Source organism: Bufo bufo, chromosome 10 (genome assembly GCF_905171765.1).
Source record: "Bufo bufo chromosome 10, aBufBuf1.1, whole genome shotgun sequence".
Classification (NCBI taxonomy): Eukaryota; Metazoa; Chordata; class Amphibia; order Anura; family Bufonidae; genus Bufo; species Bufo bufo.
In genome coordinates, this window is record NC_053398.1 from 435,160 (window position 1) to 458,218 (window position 23,059).

Below are 23,059 nucleotides of genomic sequence, written 5' to 3' on the forward strand. Positions count from 1 at the left end.
TTACTTATCCTGTACTGATCCTGAGTTACATCCTGTATTATACTCCAGAGCTGCACTCACTATTCTGCTGGTGCAGTCACTGTGTACATACATTACTTATCCTGTACTGATCCTGAGTTACATCCTGTATTATACTCCAGAGCTGCACTCACTATTCTGCTGCTGCAGTCACTGTGCACATACATTACTCCTGTACTGATCCTGAGTTACATCCTGTATTATACTCCAGAGCTGCACTCACTATTCTGCTGGTGCAGTCACTGTGTACATACATTACTTATCCTGTACTGATCCTGAGTTACATCCTGTATTATACCCCAGAGCTGCACTCACTATTCTGCTGGTGCAGTCACTGTGTACATACATTACTTATCCTGTACTGATCCTGAGTTACATCCTGTATTATACTCCAGAGCTGCACTCACTATTCTGCTGGTGCAGTCACTGTGTACATACATTACTTATCCTGTACTGATCCTGAGTTACATCCTGTATTATACTCCAGAGCTGCACTCACTATTCTGCTGGTGCAGTCACTGTGTACATACATTACTTATCCTGTACTGATCCTGAGTTACATCCTGTATTATACTCCAGAGCTGCACTCACTATTCTGCTGGTGCAGTCACTGTGTACATACATTACTTATCCTGTACTGATCCTGAGTTACATCCTGTATTATACCCCAGAGCTGCACTCACTATTCTGCTGGTGCAGTCACTGTGTACATACATTACTTATCCTGTACTGATCCTGAGTTACATCCTGTACTATCCTCCAGAGCTGCACTCACTATTCTGCTGGGTATGATAGGAAGCAGTCAGCAAGCTGGTGGACAGACGCACCGCCGACAGCTTAGCTGAGCTCCTACATTAGATGACTGTATGGAGCCTGAACAAACTGGGACTGCTGGGAGATTTCAGCTCTAAAGCCTACATTAGTGTTGACGATACTGTGCTCTTAACCCCTTCCTTCCCAGTTTCTTCAGCCGATTATCCAGCCGGGTAATCACCTCTAGTTTCACAGTCGTGGAAAGACGAGGCGCCGCTCTGTTTAGTTGTTAGTCCTCCGCCACAGGAAATACAAGATGTGCGCCCAGATTCCGGCTGGTACGTCCCGAGCGGACACGGACCACAGGGCCAAAAACCATCGGAGGAGATTTCACCTGGAGGACACAGGCCTGGAGGACAAGAAAAGGGGAAAGAACTTTGTTAGAACAGCCCCAATATTCCCTGGCGGCTCCACAGATGGAGTAGACTTTACTGTAGAGGGCTGCTGCTTTTAGGAGACATCTCGCTGATGTGCAATCAGGTCCACTCATCGGTACATGTGATGAGCCCAGTCTGTGCAATAGATCAGATGGCCACTAGATGGCGCCGTTACATCAGGCTGCATGAATTACAGCAATTTCTTACAATTCTCTAGGAATTATATGAAGAAGCCGCTGAGATCGGAGCCGATCGGGACATCTCGCCACTGGGCATCATCTCCCCTCCCTGGTCCCTGCCCGAGGTCAATGCTCAGCTGTATTGTGGGTCCAGCCACTTTTCTGGGGACCGCTGCACTCCTACCACTTTAAGCACCTGATCCACTCTCAAGGGGAGTAAGTTGCAGTCACTTTACTGAAACATTGAGTCTTTTACTCCAGTCACAGCCAGAGCTGCATTCACACCATTTGCACTGAGTGGGCAGACACACAACCTCTGACCGTTCCGCTCAGCTCCCATAATACTGAAATCAGCCTGCAGATGTGAGAGCCTAGTAAAATGCTCCCTGCAGCTCTGGATGTGACTGGAGAACAAGAGATCATGCATCTCGAGATGAACACAAGATCTGTAGGTGGAGCTCCTCATGCTCTGCGTCGATTACCTCCACACTCAGACACGTCTCGAGCGCCAGCGTGCTTTGGGTGGTCCCGGTTGTCGGGGCAGATTTCACACGTTATCTGCCCTTCCTCGCTCTGGAACGTTCCGTGCGGACATAAGACGCACTGCTCCTTGTCATCGTCGTAGTACGTTCCGGCACGACAGCTAGCTGATAGAAAGAGGAGAAAACTGCGCTGGTTAATGGCGGCAGAAGCGGGCGAGCGCTGACCGGGTGCAAGCAAAGCAAGAAAGTGAAACTGAATCTTCATGCAGTAGAGGGTTAGAGGGTGCGAGTGTCCACAGGCTTGCTGACTGTTTCCAATAGCAACCAGGAACTTTGTGAGTGCAGCTCTGGGGTACTTACTGCAGTATCTGGGACAGGTGTGCAACACTGTTCATCCTGGTGCATGAATACAATACAAGAACCAGCAGTGAAGACTGACACCCAGGCAGAGGAGAGACAGAGAGGTAGACAGAGGAGTGTACTGCTTTATAACAATATCATCTCCATGGCAGAGTGCATGAGGTTACAACTGGAGGGGGGCAGAGGACAGAGGAATATGGAGAGGGGGACAGAGAAGTGAGTCTGGAGGGGGGCAGAGGAGTGTGGAGAGGGGGACAGAGGAGTGTGGAGAGGGGGACAGAGAAGTGAGTCTGGAGGGGGGCAGAGGACAGAGGAGTGTGGAGAAGGGGACAGAGGAACGAGTCTGGCAGGAGGCAGAGGACAGAGGAATGTGGAGAGGGGGATAGAGAAGTGAGTCTGGAGGGGGACAGAGGAATGTGGAGAGGGGGACAGAGGATTGAGTCTGGAGGGGGGCAGAGGAATATGGAGAGGGGGACAGAGAAGTGAGTCTGGAGGGGGGACAGAAGAATGTGGAGAGGGGGACAGAGGAGTGAGTCTGGAGGGGGGCAGAGGAGTGTGGAGAGGGGGACAGAGGAGTGTGGAGAGGGGGACAGAGAAGTGAGTCTGGAGGGGGGCAGAGGAGTGTGGAGAGGGGGACAGAGAAGTGAGTCTGGAGGGGGGCAGAGGACAGAGGAGTGTGGAGAAGGGGACAGAGGAACGAGTCTGGCAGGAGGCAGAGGACAGAGGAATGTGGAGAGGGGGATAGAGAAGTGAGTCTGGAGGGGGACAGAGGAATGTGGAGAGGGGGACAGAGGATTGAGTCTGGAGGGGGGCAGAGGAGTGTGGAGAGGGGGACAGAGAAGTGAGTCTGGAGGGGGGCAGAGGACAGAGGAGTGTGGAGAGGGGGACAGAGGAACGAGTCTGGCAGGAGGCAGAGGACAGAGGAATGTGGAGAGGGGGACAGAGGATTGAGTCTGGAGGGGGGCAGAGGAGTGTGGAGAGGGGGACAGAGAAGTGAGTCTGGAGGGGGGCAGAGGACAGAGGAGTGTGGAGAAGGGGACAGAGGAACGAGTCTGGCAGGAGGCAGAGGACAGAGGAATGTGGAGAGGGGGATAGAGAAGTGAGTCTGGAGGGGGACAGAGGAATGTGGAGAGGGGGACAGAGGATTGAGTCTGGAGGGGGGCAGAGGAATATGGAGAGGGGGACAGAGAAGTGAGTCTGGAGGGGGGACAGAAGAATGTGGAGAGGGGGACAGAGGAGTGAGTCTGGCAGGAGGCAGAGGACAGAGGAATGTGGAGAGGGGGACAGAGGAACGAGTCTGGCGGGGGGACAGAGGAATGTGGAGAAGGGGACAGGGGAGTGAGTCTGGCAGGAGGCAGAGGAATGTGGAGAGGGGGACAGAGGATTGAGTCTGGCGGGGGGACAGAGGATTCAGGAGAGGGGGACAGGGGATTGATTCTGGAAGGGGGATGGAGAAACGAGTCTGGAAGGGGGGACATAGGAGTCTGGAGGGGGAACAGGGGCGCGTGGAGAGGGGGACAGAGGATTGAGTCTGGCGGGGGACACAGAGGATTGAGGAGAGGGGGACGGAGGAGTGTGGAGAGGGGGACAGAGGATTGAGGAGAGGGGGACAGAGGAAAGAGTCTGGACGGGGGGGACAGAGGATTGAGGAGAGGGGGACAGAGGAAAGAGTCTGGACGGGGGGGACAGAGGATTGAGTCTGGCAGGGGACACAGAGGATTGAGGAGAGGGGGACAGAGGATTGAGGAGAAGGGGAGACAGAGGAGTCTGGAGGGGGAACAGGGGCACGTGGAGAGGGGGACAGAGGAGCGAGTCTGGAGGGAGGGGACAGAGGAGCGAGTCTGGAGGGGGGGGGACAGAGGAGCGAGTCTGGAGGGGGGGGGGACAGAGGAGCGAGTCTGGAGGGGGGGGGACAGAGGAGCGAGTCTGGAGGGGGGGGGACAGAGGAGCAAGTCTGGAGGGGGGGGACAGAGGAGCGAGTCTGGAGGGGGGGGGACAGAGGAGCGAGTCTGGAGGGGGGGGGACAGAGGAGCGAGTCTGGAGGGGGGGGACAGAGGATTGAGTCTGGAGGGGGGGGGCAGAGGAGCGAGTCTGGAGGGGGGGGCAGAGGAGCGAGTCTGGAGGGGGGACAGAGGAGCGAGTCTGGAGGGGGGACAGAGGAGTGTGGAGGGAGAAGGGGACAGAGAAGTGAGTCTGGACGGGGGGAAGGGGGGAATTGAGCCTGGAGGGGACAGAGGAGTATGGAGAGGCGGACAGAGGAGTGTGGAGAGGGGGACAGAGGATTGAGGAGAGGGGGACAGAGGAGTGTGGAGGGAGAAGGGGACAGAGGAACGAGTCTGGCGGGGGGACAGAGGAGTGTGGAGGGAGAAGGGGACAGAGAAGTGAGTCTGGACGGGGGGGACAGAGGATTGAGTCTGGCAGGGGACAGAGGAGTATGGAGAGGGGGACAGAGGAGTATGGAGAGGGGAACAGAGGATTGAGGAGAAGGGGAGACAGAGGAGTCTGGAGGGGGAACAGGGGCGCGTGGAGAGGGGGACAGAAGAGCGAGTCTGGAGGGGGGGGCAGAGGAGCGAGTCTGGAGGGGGGGGACAGAGGAGCGAGTCTGGAGGGGGGGGCAGAGGAGCGAGTCTGGAGGGGGGGCAGAGGAGCGAGTCTGGAGGGGGGGACAGAGGAGCGAGTCTGGAGGGGGGGACAGAGGAGCGAGTCTGGAGGGGGGACGACAGAGGGGCGAGTCTGGAGGGGGGACGACAGAGGGGCGAGTCTGGAGGGGGAGACAGAGGAGCGAGTCTGGAGGAGGGGGACAGAGGACCGAGTCTGGAGGGGGGGGGGGGCAGAGGAGCGAGTCTGGAGGGGGGGGCAGAGGAGCGAGTCTGGAGGGGGGGGCAGAGGAGCGAGTCTGGAGGGGGGGGCAGGGGAGCGAGTCTGGAGGGGGGGGACAGAGGATTGAGTGTGGAGGGGGGACAGAGGAGCGAGTCTGGAGGGGGGACGACAGAGGAGCGAGTCTGGAGGGGGGGGACAGAGGAGAGAGTCTGGAGGGGGACGACAGAGGAGAGAGTCTGGAGGGGGGACGACAGAGGGGCGAGTCTGGAGGGGGGACGACAGAGGGGCGAGTCTGGAGGGGGGACGACAGAGGAGCGAGTCTGGAGGGGGGGGACAGAGGAGCGAGTCTGGAGGGGGGGGACAGAGGAGCGAGTCTGGAGGGGGGGGACAGAGGAGCGAGTCTGGAGGGGGGGGGACAGAGGAGCGAGTCTGGAGGGGGGGGACAGAGGAGTGAGTCTGGAGGGGGGGGACAGAGGAGCGAGTCTGGAGGGGGGGGACAGAGGAGCGAGTCTGGAGGGGGGGGCAGAGGAGTATGGAGAGGGGGACAGAGGATTGAGGAGAGGGGGACAGAGGAGTCTGGACGGGGGACAGCGGATTGAGTCTGGCAGGGGACAGAGGATTGAGGAGAAGGGGAGACAGAGAAGTCTGGAGGGGGAACAGGGGCGCGTGGAGAGGGGGCCAGAGGAGCGAGTCTGGAGGGGGGGGGCATAGGAGCGAGTCTGGAGGAGGGGGACAGAGGATTGAATCTGGAGGGGGGGCAGAGGAGCGAGTCTGGAGGGGGGGGCAGAGGAGCGAGTCTGGAGGGGGGGGAAAGAGGAGCGAGTCTGGAGGGGGGGGGCAGAGGAGCGAGTCTGGAGGGGGGGGCAGAGGAGCGATTCTGGAGGGGGGGCAGAGGAGCGAGTCTGGAGGGGGGGGCAGAGGAGCGAGTCTGGAGGGGGGGGACAGAGGAGCGAGTCTGGAGGGGGGGGGACAGAGGAGCGAGTCTGGAGGGGGGGACAGAGGAGCGAGTCTGGAGGGGGGGGACAGAAGAGCGAGTCTGGAGGGGGGGCAGAGGAGCGAGTCTGGAGGGGGGGGGCAGAGAAGCGAGTCTGGAGGGGGGGGCAGAGGAGCGAGTCTGGAGGGGGGGACAGAGGAGCGAGTCTGGAGGGGGGGACCGAGGAGCGAGTCTGGAGGGGGGGGACAGAGGAGCGAGTCTGGAGGGGGGGGGGGGGGGACAGAGGAGCGAGTCTGGAGGGGGGGCAGAGGAGCGAGTCTGGAGGGGGAGACAGAGGAGCGAGTCTGGAGGGGAGGACAGAGGAGCGAGTCTGGAGGGGGGGCAGAGGAGCGAGTCTGGAGGGGGAGACAGAGGAGCGAGTCTGGAGGGGACGACGACAGAGGAGCGAGTCTGGAGGGGAGGACAGAGGAGCGAGTCTGGAGGGGGGGGACAGAGGAGCGAGTCTGGAGGGGGGGGACAGAGGATTGAATCTGGAGGGGGGGCAGAGGAGCGAGTCTGGAGGGGGGGGCAGAGGAGCGAGTCTGGAGGAGGGGGACAGAGGATTGAATCTGGAGGGGGGGCAGAGGAGCGAGTCTGGAGGGGGGGGCAGAGGAGCGAGTCTGGAGGAGGGGGACAGAGGATTGAATCTGGAGGGGGGGCAGAGGAGCGAGTCTGGATGGGGGGGAAAGAGGAGCGAGTCTGGAGGGGGGGGAAAGAGGAGCGAGTCTGGAGGGGGGGGGCAGAGGAGCGAGTCTGGAGGGGGGGGCAGAGGAGCGAGTCTGGAGGGGGGGCAGAGGAGCGAGTCTGGAGGGGGGGGACAGAGGAGCGAGTCTGGAGGGGGGGGCAGAGGAGCGAGTCTGGAGGGGGGACGACAGAGGAGCGAGTCTGGAGGGGGGGGACAGAGGAGCGAGTCTGGAGGGGGGGACCGAGGAGCGAGTCTGGAGGGGGGGGGACAGAGGGGCAGGTCTGGAGGGGGGGGGGGACAGAGGAGCGAGTCTGGAGGGGGGGGCAGAGGAGCGAGTCTGGAGGGGGAGACAGAGGAGCGAGTCTGGAGGGGAGGACAGAGGAGCGAGTCTGGAGGGGGGGCAGAGGAGCGAGTCTGGAGGGGGAGACAGAGGAGCGAGTCTGGAGGGGGGGGGCAGAGGAGCGAGTCTGGAGGGGGGGACAGAGGAGCGAGTCTGGAGGGGGGGACCGAGGAGCGAGTCTGGAGGGGGGGGGCAGAGGAGCGAGTCTGGAGGGGGGGGGGACAGAGGAGCGAGTCTGGAGGGGGGGGGGCAGAGGAGCGAGTCTGGAGGGGAGGACAGAGGAGCGAGTCTGGAGGGGGGGGACAGAGGAGCGAGTCTGGAGGGGGGGGACAGAGGAGTGAGTCTGGAGGGGGGGGGACAGAGGAGCGAGTCTGGAGGGGGGGGACAGAGGAGCGAGTCTGGAGGGGGGGGACAGAGGAGCGAGTCTGGAGGAGGGGGCAGAGGAGTATGGAGAGGGGGACAGAGGATTGAGGAGAGGGGGACAGAGGAGTCTGGACGGGGGGACAGCGGATTGAGTCTGGCAGGGGACAGAGGATTGAGGAGAAGGGGAGACAGAGAAGTCTGGAGGGGGAACAGGGGCGCGTGGAGAGGGGGCCAGAGGAGCGAGTCTGGAGGGGGGGGGGGGCAGAGGAGCGAGTCTGGAGGAGGGGGACAGAGGATTGAATCTGGAGGGGGGACAGAGGAGCGAGTCTGGAGGGGGGGGCAGAGGAGCGAGTCTGGAGGGGACGACGACAGAGGAGCGAGTCTGGAGGGGACGACGACAGAGGAGCGAGTCTGGAGGGGGGGACGACAGAGGAGCGAGTCTGGAGGGGGGGACGACAGAGGAGCGAGTCTGGAGGGGGGGACGACAGAGGAGCGAGTCTGGAGGGGGGGGACAGAGGAGCGAGTCTGGAGGGGGGGGCAGAGGAGCGAGTCTGGAGGGGGGGACAGAGGAGCGAGTCTGGAGGGGGGGGACAGAGGAGCGAGTCTGGAGGGGGGGGGGACAGAGGAGCGAGTCTGGGGGGGGGGGGAGAGAGGAGCGAGTCTGGAGGGGGGGGGACAGAGGAGCGAGTCTGGAGGGGGGGGGACAGAGGAGCGAGTCTGGAGGGGGGGGACAGAGGAGCGAGTCTGGAGGGGGGGGACAGAGGAGCGAGTCTGGAGGGGGGGGGACAGAGGAGCGAGTCTGGAGGGGGGGGACAGAGGAGCGAGTCTGGAGGGGGGGGGACAGAGGAGCGAGTCTGGAGGGGACGACGACAGAGGAGCGAGTCTGGAGGGGACGACGACAGAGGAGCGAGTCTGGAGGGGGGGACGACAGAGGAGCGAGTCTGGAGGGGGGGACGACAGAGGAGCGAGTCTGGAGGGGGGGACGACAGAGGAGCGAGTCTGGAGGGGGGGGACAGAGGAGCGAGTCTGGAGGGGGGGGCAGAGGAGCGAGTCTGGAGGGGGGGACAGAGGAGCAAGTCTGGAGGGGGGGGACAGAGGAGCGAGTCTGGAGGGGGGGGGGCAGAGGAGCGAGTCTGGAGGGGGGGGGGACAGAGGAGCGAGTCTGGAGGGGGGGGGACAGAGGAGCGAGTCTGGAGGGGGGGGGGACAGAGGAGCGAGTCTGGAGGGGGGGGACAGAGGAGCGAGTCTGGAGGGGGGGGACAGAGGAGCGAGTCTGGAGGGGGGGGACAGAGGAGCGAGTCTGGAGGGGGGGGACAGAGGAGCGAGTCTGGAGGGGGGGGACAGAGGAGCGAGTCTGGAGGGGGGGCAGAGGAGCGAGTCTGGAGGGGGGACAGAGGAGTGTGGAGGGAGAAGGGGACAGAGAAGTGAGTCTGGACGGGGGGAAGGGGGGAATTGAGCCTGGAGGGGACAGAGGAGTATGGAGAGGCGGACAGAGGAGTGTGGAGAGGGGGACAGAGGATTGAGGAGAGGGGGACAGAGGAGTGTGGAGGGAGAAGGGGACAGAGGAACGAGTCTGGCGGGGGGACAGAGGAGTGTGGAGGGAGAAGGGGACAGAGAAGTGAGTCTGGACGGGGGGGACAGAGGATTGAGTCTGGCAGGGGACAGAGGAGTATGGAGAGGGGGACAGAGGAGTATGGAGAGGGGGACAGAGGATTGAGGAGAAGGGGAGACAGAGGAGTCTGGAGGGGGAACAGGGGCGCGTGGAGAGGGGGACAGAAGAGCGAGTCTGGAGGGGGGGGCAGAGGAGCGAGTCTGGAGGGGGGGGACAGAGGAGCGAGTCTGGAGGGGGGGGCAGAGGAGCGAGTCTGGAGGGGGGGCAGAGGAGCGAGTCTGGAGGGGGGGACAGAGGAGCGAGTCTGGAGGGGGGACGACAGAGGGGCGAGTCTGGAGGGGGGACGACAGAGGGGCGAGTCTGGAGGGGGAGACAGAGGAGCGAGTCTGGAGGAGGGGGACAGAGGACCGAGTCTGGAGGGGGGGGGGGGCAGAGGAGCGAGTCTGGAGGGGGGGGCAGAGGAGCGAGTCTGGAGGGGGGGGCAGAGGAGCGAGTCTGGAGGGGGGGGCAGAGGAGCGAGTCTGGAGGAGGGGGACAGAGGATTGAGTCTGGAGGGGGGACAGAGGAGCGAGTCTGGAGGGGGGACGACAGAGGAGCGAGTCTGGAGGGGGGGGACAGAGGAGAGAGTCTGGAGGGGGACGACAGAGGAGAGAGTCTGGAGGGGGGACGACAGAGGGGCGAGTCTGGAGGGGGGACGACAGAGGGGCGAGTCTGGAGGGGGGACGACAGAGGAGCGAGTCTGGAGGGGGGGGACAGAGGAGCGAGTCTGGAGGGGGGGGACAGAGGAGCGAGTCTGGAGGGGGGGGACAGAGGAGCGAGTCTGGAGGGGGGGGGACAGAGGAGCGAGTCTGGAGGGGGGGGACAGAGGAGTGAGTCTGGAGGGGGGGGACAGAGGAGCGAGTCTGGAGGGGGGGGACAGAGGAGCGAGTCTGGAGGGGGGGGCAGAGGAGCGAGTCTGGAGGGGGGGACAGAGGAGCGAGTCTGGAGGGGGGGGACAGAGGAGCGAGTCTGGAGGGGGGGGGGGACAGAGGAGCGAGTCTGGAGGGGGGGGGACAGAGGAGCGAGTCTGGAGGGGGGGGGACAGAGGAGCGAGTCTGGAGGGGGGGGGACAGAGGAGCGAGTCTGGAGGGGGGGGACAGAGGAGCGAGTCTGGAGGGGGGGGACAGAGGAGCGAGTCTGGAGGGGGGGGACAGAGGAGCGAGTCTGGAGGGGGGGGACAGAGGAGCGAGTCTGGAGGGGGGGGACAGAGGAGCGAGTCTGGAGGGGGGGGACAGAGGAGTGTGGAGGGAGAAGGGGACAGAGAAGTGAGTCTGGACGGGGGGAAGGGGGGAATTGAGCCTGGAGGGGACAGAGGAGTATGGAGAGGCGGACAGAGGAGTGTGGAGAGGGGGACAGAGGATTGAGGAGAGGGGGACAGAGGAGTGTGGAGGGAGAAGGGGACAGAGGAACGAGTCTGGCGGGGGGACAGAGGAGTGTGGAGGGAGAAGGGGACAGAGAAGTGAGTCTGGACGGGGGGGACAGAGGATTGAGTCTGGCAGGGGACAGAGGAGTATGGAGAGGGGGACAGAGGAGTATGGAGAGGGGGACAGAGGATTGAGGAGAAGGGGAGACAGAGGAGTCTGGAGGGGGAACAGGGGCGCGTGGAGAGGGGGACAGAAGAGCGAGTCTGGAGGGGGGGGCAGAGGAGCGAGTCTGGAGGGGGGGGGACAGAGGAGCGAGTCTGGAGGGGGGGGCAGAGGAGCGAGTCTGGAGGGGGGGCAGAGGAGCGAGTCTGGAGGGGGGGACAGAGGAGCGAGTCTGGAGGGGGGGACAGAGGAGCGAGTCTGGAGGGGGGACGACAGAGGGGCGAGTCTGGAGGGGGGACGACAGAGGGGCGAGTCTGGAGGGGGAGACAGAGGAGCGAGTCTGGAGGAGGGGGACAGAGGACCGAGTCTGGAGGGGGGGGGGGCAGAGGAGCGAGTCTGGAGGGGGGGGCAGAGGAGCGAGTCTGGAGGGGGGGGCAGAGGAGCGAGTCTGGAGGGGGGGGCAGAGGAGCGAGTCTGGAGGAGGGGGACAGAGGATTGAGTCTGGAGGGGGGACAGAGGAGCGAGTCTGGAGGGGGGACGACAGAGGAGCGAGTCTGGAGGGGGGGGACAGAGGAGAGAGTCTGGAGGGGGACGACAGAGGAGAGAGTCTGGAGGGGGGACGACAGAGGGGCGAGTCTGGAGGGGGGACGACAGAGGGGCGAGTCTGGAGGGGGGACGACAGAGGAGCGAGTCTGGAGGGGGGGGACAGAGGAGCGAGTCTGGAGGGGGGGGACAGAGGAGCGAGTCTGGAGGGGGGGGACAGAGGAGCGAGTCTGGAGGGGGGGGGACAGAGGAGCGAGTCTGGAGGGGGGGGACAGAGGAGTGAGTCTGGAGGGGGGGGACAGAGGAGCGAGTCTGGAGGGGGGGGACAGAGGAGCGAGTCTGGAGGGGGGGGCAGAGGAGTATGGAGAGGGGGACAGAGGATTGAGGAGAGGGGGACAGAGGAGTCTGGACGGGGGACAGCGGATTGAGTCTGGCAGGGGACAGAGGATTGAGGAGAAGGGGAGACAGAGAAGTCTGGAGGGGGAACAGGGGCGCGTGGAGAGGGGGCCAGAGGAGCGAGTCTGGAGGGGGGGGGGCATAGGAGCGAGTCTGGAGGAGGGGGACAGAGGATTGAATCTGGAGGGGGGGCAGAGGAGCGAGTCTGGGGGGGGGGGCAGAGGAGCGAGTCTGGAGGGGGGGGAAAGAGGAGCGAGTCTGGAGGGGGGGGGCAGAGGAGCGAGTCTGGAGGGGGGGGCAGAGGAGCGATTCTGGAGGGGGGGCAGAGGAGCGAGTCTGGGGGGGGGGGCAGAGGAGCGAGTCTGGAGGGGGGGGACAGAGGAGCGAGTCTGGAGGGGGGGGGACAGAGGAGCGAGTCTGGAGGGGGGGACAGAGGAGCGAGTCGGGAGGGGGGGGACAGAAGAGCGAGTCTGGAGGGGGGGCAGAGGAGCGAGTCTGGAGGGGGGGGGCAGAGGAGCGAGTCTGGAGGGGGGGGCAGAGGAGCGAGTCTGGAGGGGGGGGGACAGAGGAGCGAGTCTGGAGGGGGGGACCGAGGAGCGAGTCTGGAGGGGGGGGACAGAGGAGCGAGTCTGGAGGGGGGGGGGACAGAGGAGCGAGTCTGGAGGGGGGGCAGAGGAGCGAGTCTGGAGGGGGAGACAGAGGAGCGAGTCTGGAGGGGAGGACAGAGGAGCGAGTCTGGAGGGGGGGCAGAGGAGCGAGTCTGGAGGGGGAGACAGAGGAGCGAGTCTGGAGGGGACGACGACAGAGGAGCGAGTCTGGAGGGGAGGACAGAGGAGCGAGTCTGGGGGGGGGGGACAGAGGAGCGAGTCTGGAGGGGGGGGACAGAGGATTGAATCTGGAGGGGGGGCAGAGGAGCGAGTCTGGAGGGGGGGGCAGAGGAGCGAGTCTGGAGGAGGGGGACAGAGGATTGAATCTGGAGGGGGGGCAGAGGAGCGAGTCTGGAGGGGGGGGCAGAGGAGCGAGTCTGGAGGAGGGGGACAGAGGATTGAATCTGGAGGGGGGGCAGAGGAGCGAGTCTGGATGGGGGGGAAAGAGGAGCGAGTCTGGAGGGGGGGGAAAGAGGAGCGAGTCTGGAGGGGGGGGCAGAGGAGCGAGTCTGGAGGGGGGGGCAGAGGAGCGAGTCTGGAGGGGGGGCAGAGGAGCGAGTCTGGAGGGGGGGGCAGAGGAGCGAGTCTGGAGGGGGGGGCAGAGGAGCGAGTCTGGAGGGGGGACGACAGAGGAGCGAGTCTGGAGGGGGGGGACAGAGGAGCGAGTCTGGAGGGGGGGACCGAGGAGCGAGTCTGGAGGGGGGGGACAGAGGGGCAGGTCTGGAGGGGGGGGGGACAGAGGAGCGAGTCTGGAGGGGGGGGCAGAGGAGCGAGTCTGGAGGGGGAGACAGAGGAGCGAGTCTGGAGGGGAGGACAGAGGAGCGAGTCTGGAGGGGGGGCAGAGGAGCGAGTCTGGAGGGGGAGACAGAGGAGCGAGTCTGGAGGGGGGGGCAGAGGAGCGAGTCTGGAGGGGGGGACAGAGGAGCGAGTCTGGAGGGGGGGACCGAGGAGCGAGTCTGGAGGGGGGGGGCAGAGGAGCGAGTCTGGAGGGGGGGGGGGACAGAGGAGCGAGTCTGGAGGGGGGGGCAGAGGAGCGAGTCTGGAGGGGAGGACAGAGGAGCGAGTCTGGAGGGGGGGGACAGAGGAGCGAGTCTGGAGGGGGGGGACAGAGGAGTGAGTCTGGAGGGGGGGGGACAGAGGAGCGAGTCTGGAGGGGGGGGACAGAGGAGCGAGTCTGGAGGGGGGGGACAGAGGAGCGAGTCTGGAGGAGGGGGCAGAGGAGTATGGAGAGGGGGACAGAGGATTGAGGAGAGGGGGACAGAGGAGTCTGGACGGGGGGACAGCGGATTGAGTCTGGCAGGGGACAGAGGATTGAGGAGAAGGGGAGACAGAGAAGTCTGGAGGGGGAACAGGGGCGCGTGGAGAGGGGGCCAGAGGAGCGAGTCTGGAGGGGGGGGGGCAGAGGAGCGAGTCTGGAGGAGGGGGACAGAGGATTGAATCTGGAGGGGGGACAGAGGAGCGAGTCTGGAGGGGGGGGCAGAGGAGCGAGTCTGGAGGGGGAGACAGAGGAGCGAGTCTGGAGGGGACGACGACAGAGGAGCGAGTCTGGAGGGGACGACGACAGAGGAGCGAGTCTGGAGGGGGGGACGACAGAGGAGCGAGTCTGGAGGGGGGGACGACAGAGGAGCGAGTCTGGAGGGGGGGACGACAGAGGAGCGAGTCTGGAGGGGACGACGACAGAGGAGCGAGTCTGGAGGGGGGGGACAGAGGAGCGAGTCTGGAGGGGGGGACAGAGGAGCGAGCCTGGAGGGGGGGCAGAGGAGCGAGTCTGGAGGGGGGGACAGAGGAGCGAGTCTGGAGGGGGGGGACAGAGGAGCGAGTCTGGAGGGGGGGGGGGACAGAGGAGCGAGTCTGGAGGGGGGGGGGACAGAGGAGCGAGTCTGGAGGGGGGGGGACAGAGGAGCGAGTCTGGAGGGGGGGGGACAGAGGAGCGAGTCTGGAGGGGGGGGACAGAGGAGCGAGTCTGGAGGGGGGGGACAGAGGAGCGAGTCTGGAGGGGGGGGACAGAGGAGCGAGTCTGGAGGGGGGGGACAGAGGAGCGAGTCTGGAGGGGGGGGGACAGAGGAGCGAGTCTGGGATCAGTTTACTCCCCTCACTCAGAAATCTCATTCATGCTCGGCCAAGTCCCATGAATGTGGGGGGGGGGGGGGGGGGGGGGATATTACACGCTATTAGCGAGTTACATAGGACTGCAGGTAACATCTGCACTTAAGGATCACAAAGCGTAAATGAAGTAGCAGCGAGGAGCAGTGACTACATCAGCTCTGCTACATCCTGGTGCAGCAGCACATTTCAGAACACACATCTGATAACTTGGCGTCAGTCGTGATGCAGACCAGATCTGCCTCAGCTGTCAGGATCCAGCGCTCTGACTTGCTGCGCAGGATTCCCGTAAAGTCTTGTGAAATCCGAGGATACGTTTTATTTCACTTTGCGTTTAACAATCATTTCTATATAAATAATGGGGGGGGGGGGGTGTCAGGAATTATGCAACTGGTTTATGAGCGAGCGCCACTCCTTCACCTTAAGGTCCGACCGTGCGATATTTATCAGCGGGTCCTGATAGGATCCGATCGCAGCGGCCGCCCCCATTCAAGTGCTGCACTTCAGACGCCTATTGACTTCAGGTATTAAAAAAACAAGAATTCAAATCCCCATCGTCTTTGGCCCCGGACAATGGGAGCCATTGGCTTCGGCAGACTTCATCTTCATAGTGGGGCCTTTTGTGAGTCTCCAGTGACCATTAAAAGCCCATTCGGGGGTCTTCACGCAGCTGGTTTTTAATACTCTGGGGCTTTTGTGATGTAAAATGGGGCCCCGCAGGGGGCGCTCCGGATTAGTGGCCACAAAGCCTTCTAAAGGGATCTGACCTCCATTCAGACATTGTGTCTTCTAAGTATCTAATGCCGCAGAAAACCCCCCATTGATCTCAGTTGTTGAATGTGAACTCGCCGTCGAGGTCAGAGCGGCTCCTGCGCAGCCCTAACTGTCGCTGAAAATCGGATTCTCGCATTGTGGACGCAATTTATACTTCGATTAGGCCTTTCATGAGCTCCAGGAGTCTGACCGGGAATGAAGTATTATTAGCCCTGAATGTGCTGCAAAATCCTAGTGCTCTTGGCTGGGGCGGCAGAGGGGGCGACACCAAAGATCTGCATGTGCCGCCACAGTGTGCTGGTATGTAGGAGAGCAGAGTCCGATAGTCCGGAAATCCTCCAAACCCAGAGACACAATGATGCTGGATTAGCAGAACGGGTTTTTATTTCCAGATCCCCAGGAATGTGCCGCCCGATGACCCCAATAACTGCCGGATTAGCAGGATCTGACCCAGGAACCCTTATCTTCAGGATGAGAGATGTCCCATGTCCAGACCCCAGAAATGTCCCGCCGATGACCCCAATAACTGCCGGATTAGCAGGATCTGACCCAGGAACCCTCATCTTCAGGATGACTGATGTCCCATGTCCAGACCCCAGGAATGTGCCGCCCGATGACCCCAATAACTGCCGGATTAGCAGGATCTGACCCAGGAACCCTCATCTTCAGGATGACTGATGTCCCATGTCCAGACCCCAGGAATGTGCCGTCCGATGACCCCAATAACTGCAGGATTAGCAGGATCTGACCCAGGAACCCTTATCTTCGGGATGAGATGTCCCATGTCCAGACCCCAGAAATGTCCCGCCGATGACCCCAATAACTGCCGGATTAGCAGGATCTGACCCAGGAACCCTCATCTTCAGGATGACTGATGTCCCATGTCCAGACCCCAGGAATGTGCCGCCCGATGACCCCAATAACTGCAGGATTAGCAGGATCTGACCCAGGAACCCTCATCTTCAGGATGACTGATGTCCCATGTCCAGACCCCAGGAATGTGCCGCCCGATGACCCCAATAACTGCAGGATTAGCAGGATCTGACCCAGGAACCCTCATCTTCAGGATGACTGATGTCCCATGTCCAGACCCCAGGAAAGTGCCGCCCGATGACCCCAATAACTGCAGGATTAGCAGGATCTGACCCAGGAACCCTCATCTTCAGGATGACTGATGTCCCATGTCCAGACCCCAGGAATGTGCCGTCCGATGACCCCAATAACTGCAGGATTAGCAGGATCTGACCCAGGAACCCTTATCTTCAGGATGACTGATGTCCCATGTCCAGACCCCAGGAATGTGCCGCCCGATGACCCCAATAACTGCCGGATTAGCAGGATCTGACCCAGGAACCCTCATCTTCAGGATGACTGATGTCCCATGTCCAGACCCCAGGAATGTGCCGTCCGATGACCCCAATAACTGCCGGATTAGCAGGATCTGACCCAGGAACCCTCATCTTCAGGATGACTGATGTCCCATGTCCAGACCCCAGGAATGTGCCGTCCGATGACCCCAATAACTGCCGGATTAGCAGGATCTGACCCAGGAACCCTCATCTTCAGGATGACTGATGTCCCATGTCCAGACCCCAGGAATGTGCCGTCCGATGACCCCAATAACTGCAGGATTAGCAGGATCTGACCCAGGAACCCTTATCTTCGGGATGAGATGTCCCATGTCCAGACCCCAGAAATGTCCCGCCGATGACCCCAATAACTGCCGGATTAGCAGGATCTGACCCAGGAACCCTTATCTTCAGGATGAGAGATGTCCCATGTCCAGACCCCAGGAAAGTGCCGCCCGATGACCCCAATAACTGCAGGATTAGCAGGATCTGACCCAGGAACCCTCATCTTCAGGATGACTGATGTCCCATGTCCAGACCCCAGGAATGTGCCGTCCGATGACCCCAATAACTGCAGGATTAGCAGGATCTGACCCAGGAACCCTTATCTTCAGGATGACTGATGTCCCATGTCCAGACCCCAGGAATGTGCCGCCCGATGACCCCAATAACTGCAGGATTAGCAGGATCTGACCCAGGAACCCTCATCTTCAGGATGACTGATGTCCCATGTCCAGACCCCAGGAATGTGCCGCCCGATGACCCCAATAACTGCCGGATTAGCAGGATCTGACCCAGGAACCCTCATCTTCAGGATGACTGATGTCCCATGTCCAGACCCCAGGAATGTGCCGCCCGATGACCCCAATAACTGCAGGATTAGCAGGATCTGATCCAGGAACCCTCATCTTTAGGATGACTGATGTCCCATGTCCAGACCCCAGGAATGTGCCGCCCGATGACCCCAATAACTGCCGGATTAGCAGGATCTGACCCAGGAACCCTCATCTTCAGGATGACTGATGTCCCATGTCCAGACCCCAGGAATGTGCCGCCCGATGACCCCAATAACTGCAGGATTAGCAGGATCTGACCCAGGAACCCTTATCTTCAGGATGACTGATGTCCCATGTCCAGACCCCAGGAATGTGCCGCCCGATGACCCCAATAACTGCCGGATTAGCAGGATCTGAGCCAGGAACCCTTATCTTCAGGATGACTGATGTCCCATGTCCAGACCCCAGGAATGTGCCACCCGATGACCCCAATAACTGCCGGATTAGCAGGATCTGACCCAGGAACCCTCATCTTCAGGATGACTGATGTCCCATGTCCAGACCCCAGGAATGTGCCGCCCGATGACCCCAATAACTGCAGGATTAGCAGGATCTGAGCCAGGAACCCTTATCTTCAGGATGACTGATGTCCCATGTCCAGACCCCAGGAATGTGCCGCCCGATGACCCCAATAACTGCAGGATTAGCAGGATCTGACCCAGGAACCCTTATCATCAGGATGACTGATGTCCCATGTCCAGACCCCAGGAATGTGCCGCCCGATGACCCCAATAACTGCCGGATTAGAAGGATCTGACCCAGGAACCCTCATCTTCAGGATGAGAGATGTCCCATGTCCAGACCCCAGGAATGTGCCGCCCGATGACCCCAATAACTGCCGGATTAGCAGGATCTGACCCAGGAACCCTCATCTTCAGGATGACTGATGTCCCATGTCCAGACCCCAGGAATGTGCCGCCCGATGACCCCAATAACTGCAGGATTAGCAGGATCTGACCCAGGAACCCTCATCTTCAGGATGAGAGATGTCCCATGTCCAGACCCCAGGAATGTGCCGCCCGATGACCCCAATAACTGCCGGATTAGCAGGATCTGACCCAGGAACCCTCATCTTCAGGATGACTGATGTCCCATGTCCAGACCCCAGGAATGTGCCGCCCGATGACCCCAATAACTGCCGGATTAGCAGGATCTGACCCAGGAACCCTTATCTTCAGGATGAGATGTCCCATGTCCAGACTCCAGGAATGTGCCGCCCGATGACCCCAATAACTGCCGTATTAGCAGGATCTGACCCAGGAACCCTTATCTTCAGGATGACTGATGTCCCATGTCCAGACCCCAGGAATGTGCCGCCCGATGACCCCAATAACTGCCGGATTAGCAGGATCTGACCCAGGAACCCTTATCTTCAGGATGAGATGTCCCATGTCCAGACTCCAGGAATGTGCCGCCCGATGACCCCAATAACTGCCGTATTAGCAGGATCTGAGCCAGGAACCCTCATCTTCAGGATGACTGATGTCCCATGTCCAGACCCCAGGAATGTGCCGCCCGATGACCCCAATAACTGCAGGATTAGCAGGATCTGACCCAGGAACCCTTATCTTCAGGATGAGATGTCCCATGTCCAGACCCCAGGAATGTGCCGCCCGATGACCCCAATAACTGCCGGATTAGCAGGATCTGACCCAGGAACCCTCATCTTCAGGATGACTGATGTCCCATGTCCAGACCCCAGGAATGTGCCGCCCGATGACCCCAATAACTGCCGGATTAGCAGGATCTGAGCCAGGAACCCTTATCTTCAGGATGACTGATGTCCCATGTCCAGAGCCCAGGAATGTGCCGCCCGATGACCCCAATAACTGCCGGATTAGCAGGATCTGACCCAGGAACCCTTATCTTCAGGATGAGAGATGTCCCATGTCCAGACCCCAGGAATGTGCCGCCCGATGACCCCAATAACTGCCGGATTAGCAGGATCTGACCCAGGAACCCTCATCTTCAGGATGACTGATGTCCCATGTCCAGACCCCAGGAATGTGCCGCCCGATGACCCCAATAACTGCCGGATTAGCAGGATCTGACCCAGGAACCCTCATCTTCAGGATGACTGATGTCCCATGTCCAGACCCCAGGAATGTGCCGCCCGATGACCCCAATAACTGCCGTATTAGCAGGATCTGACCCAGGAACCCTCATCTTCAGGATGACTGATGTCCCATGTCCAGACCCCAGGAATGTGCCGCCCGATGACCCCAATAACTGCAGGATTAGCAGGATCTGACCCAGGAACCCTTATCTTCAGGATGACTGATGTCCAATGTCCAGACCCCAGGAATGTGCCACCCGATGACCCCAATAACTGCCCTATTAGCAGGATCTGACCCAGGAACCCTTATCTTCAGGATGACTGATGTCCCATGTCCAGACCCCAGGAATGTGCCGCCCGATGACCCCAATAACTGCCGGATTAGCAGGATCTGACCCAGGAACCCTCATCTTCAGGATGACTGATGTCCCATGTCCAGACCCCAGGAATGTGCCGCCCGATGACCCCAATAACTGCCGGATTAGCAGGATCTGACCCAGGAACCCTTATCTTCAGGATGACTGATGTCCCATGTCCAGACCCCAGGAATGTGCCGCCCGATGACCCCAATAACTGCCGGATTAGCAGGATCTGACCCAGGAACCCTTATCATCAGGATGACTGATGTCCCATGTCCAGACCCCAGGAATGTGCCGCCCGATGACCCCAATAACTGCCGGATTAGCAGGATCTGACCCAGGAACCCTTATCTTCAGGATGAGATGTCCCATGTCCAGACCCCAGGAATGTGCTGCCCGATGACCCCAATAACTGCCGGATTAGCAGGATCTGACCCAGGAACCCTTATCTTCAGGATGAGAGATGTCCCATGTCCAGACCCCAGGAATGTGCCGCCCGATGACCCCAATAACTGCCGGATTAGCAGGATCTGACCCAGGAACCCTTATCTTCAGGATGAGAGATGTCCCATGTCCCCTCACATCACTCATGACCTAATCTAATGTTTTTTACTGTATGTAGCTGTCGGGCGCATCATGAAGTGAGGGATGTAATCTGCCAGGAGGGGGCCGCCATTGTAGTAAATTCTGTAGGAGGTTATTACAGGAGTGGCCATCATTACCACATCTGGATCCTTGTCTATAATTCTTCTGAAGCCAAGGTTAGAAATAACATCAATGGAGGAGAAGGAGGGGTGCAGGGTGCGGGGTGCGAGGTGCGAGGGATCGTCAATGATGTCTACATCACAATATATGAAGAAAGAAAAACACTGTGTATGTCAAACTGCAACCACTGGGGGCACTGTTCTATAGCTCCCTCCCTATAAAGTACCTGCAGATCCACCGCTGTTGCAAAACTACAAATCCCAGCATGCCCTGACATACGGCATATAAATGGTATATAAATTTGCACCCTCTTCTTTCGTATTGATCTGCCTGCATGTCAGTTTTCACTGTCTAGAATTCTATTCATGAATGCACAGTTACAAGCTCCTCCCAGGTAAGAGAGAACATAAATAGAAGTGCGGAGGCGGTATATAGCAGTTAGTATATTGCCGATGTCCTCCTATTCATTATCCTGAGTACCAGTGAACAGGGCCAGGCGGCGAGACTGCAAAACGCGTTTGGTAGACGGACTTCAGCGAAATACAATCTGACTATTTACTTAGCGTGAACTTCTCGGCGTCTTCTAAGGACATTTTCTTTGCAGCTCATTTACGTGTCACGTGCCCGGATAATAAAGGAGGTACAAGGCGTTCCCTAAATCCCAGTGGATTATGGCAGCCATGCTGCACCTTCAGCTTGTAATTACTTCTCTGGAAGAAAGAGCCTGCAGAAGGCCTGTCACATCGAATGAGCGTCCCCTACATGACAGAACGGCACTGACAAGGGCTATTCACAATCCTCCTCCAGTACAGTAACGCTGCGGCATCTGTCCACATAGGGCGGAGGCGCTACACGAAGCTGCGGGGGCAGCACAAAGTGGATGAAATCCGCCGCACGTCCACGTGTTACACAAACCTAAGAGGAAATTCATTGCAGAAATCCCACCTCGCATGGCTACACCCCAATAGTGAATGATCCCCAACGCTCCTGATAACAACAGTTACTTCCCTTGTAGTGTTATGGATTATGGACAGTTTTACTTCCAGTATAGTGTGAAGGCGCTTACCGCATCGACTGTCCACGCGGATTTGTCCAGTTCCGCATGCCTCTTGGTTTTCTGACGAACGAGGCATTTTCTTTGAGACCTCAAAATCCTTGCCAGATAGTCGAACATGAAAGTTGTCCTTGCCAATCGCTTTCCGCAGGGTCCTGATGGTCTTGCGCAGCCTTTTTTCTGCTTTCCCACGGACACAGCTGAGACTGCAAGTCTCTGAAGAAAATAAAAGGGCTTTGCATAAGTGTTAACACCCTAGAGAGCTCAGTGGTGCATTGTTACAACATTGGGCCTAGCGCCGAGAACCGTCACCCGTTATATTCCCAAACTCACAATACAAAACAGGAGATACTTGTGTTCAAGACAAAGAAGTGGGAGGAGTCAGCAAAGTAAAAGCGCGGCGTGAAAACTTCCAATATGTCGCAACTTTGCATGTTATTAAACGAACCTGTCACCTCCTTCTGGTTTATGTCCAGCTCAAAGTGAGCAGTGATAAGGGTCTCCTTGGCAGATGTCTTGCGTCCGCTCAGCCGTCTCTTGCACGTTATGTTGACGAAGGAAAGGCTTTCATAGACGTGGGACTGTCTCTCTGTGCGGAAAGAGATGAAAGAGAAGCAGCAGAGGCGGTAATTCCAGGATGGAACAGCGTCTCGGAGATAAACAGCTCCGGATACAGTGAAACACCCCATCGCTCCCCTCTGTTATCTGCGCCGCTTATTACAGACACTCAGACTCCAGCGTCTCGGAAATAGATGTTTATGTTCTCAGATTCTGCTCATCGCTGTGATCTCATCTCTGACTTCTATCCCACAAAGTGCCCAGTTACGGTATAAAGATTATCATTGTACAATTAGCATTAAATTATAATCCATTAGACGGGTAAATACAAAATTGCCACATATCTTCCATGGAGGAGCGGCTGATATCAGTCACATACGATCTAATGTCTCTGGAGGTTATATCAGTACTGGAGCGTTATATGAGGAACAGCTGATATCAGTCACATATGATGTAATGTCTGGAGGTTATATCAGTGCTGGAGCGTTATCAACTTCATCTCTCTGAAGGACTTTACAGTCATCCTCTCCCCTGAAATGGCTGATAACAGGGGGCAATAGACTGTATTCTCCTGTCCTACAGTCATCCTCTACCCTGAAATGGCTGATAACAGGGAGCAATAGACTGTATTCTCCTGTCCTACAGTCATCCTCTCCCCTGAAATGGCTGATAACAGGGGGCAATAGACTGTATTCTGTCCTACAGTCATCCTCTCCTCTGAAATGGCTGATAACAGGGGGCAATAGACTGTATTCTCCTGTCCTACAGTCATCCTCTCCCCTGAAATGGCTGATAACAGGGAGCAATAGACTGTATTCTCCTGTCCTACAGTCATCCTCTCCCCTGAAATGGCTGATAACAGGGGCAATAGACTGTATTCTCCTGTCCTACAGTCATCCTCTCCCCTGAAATGGCTGATAACAGGGGGCAATAGACTGTATTCTCCTGCCCTACAGTCATCCTCTCCCCTGAAATGGCTGATAACAGGGGACAATAGACTGTATTCTCCTGTCCTACAGTCATCCTCTCCCCTGAAATAGCTGATAACAGGGAGCAATAGACTGTATTCTCCTGTCCTACAGTCATCCTCTC

General features: G+C 59.5%; 1 protein-coding gene across 5 annotated transcripts in view; it reads right to left on the bottom strand.

Moving 5' to 3' along the window:
- SCUBE2 (signal peptide, CUB domain and EGF like domain containing 2) overlaps positions 1-23,059 on the bottom strand; it is a 112,401-nt gene that overhangs the window by 19,716 nt on the left and 69,626 nt on the right. For 3 of the 5 annotated variants that reach the window (XM_040410291.1, XM_040410290.1, XM_040410289.1), the window contains 4 exons: positions 21,858-21,998; positions 21,422-21,625; positions 1,870-2,034; positions 1,013-1,180 (listed from right to left, as the gene is read on the bottom strand). In XM_040410291.1, the coding sequence (XP_040266225.1) occupies positions 1,013-1,180; positions 1,870-2,034; positions 21,422-21,625; positions 21,858-21,998 (678 nt within the window). The remainder of the gene's footprint in view (positions 1-1,012; positions 1,181-1,869; positions 2,035-21,421; positions 21,626-21,857; positions 21,999-23,059) is intronic. The other 2 variants (XM_040410293.1, XM_040410292.1) reach the window with 2 other exon arrangements.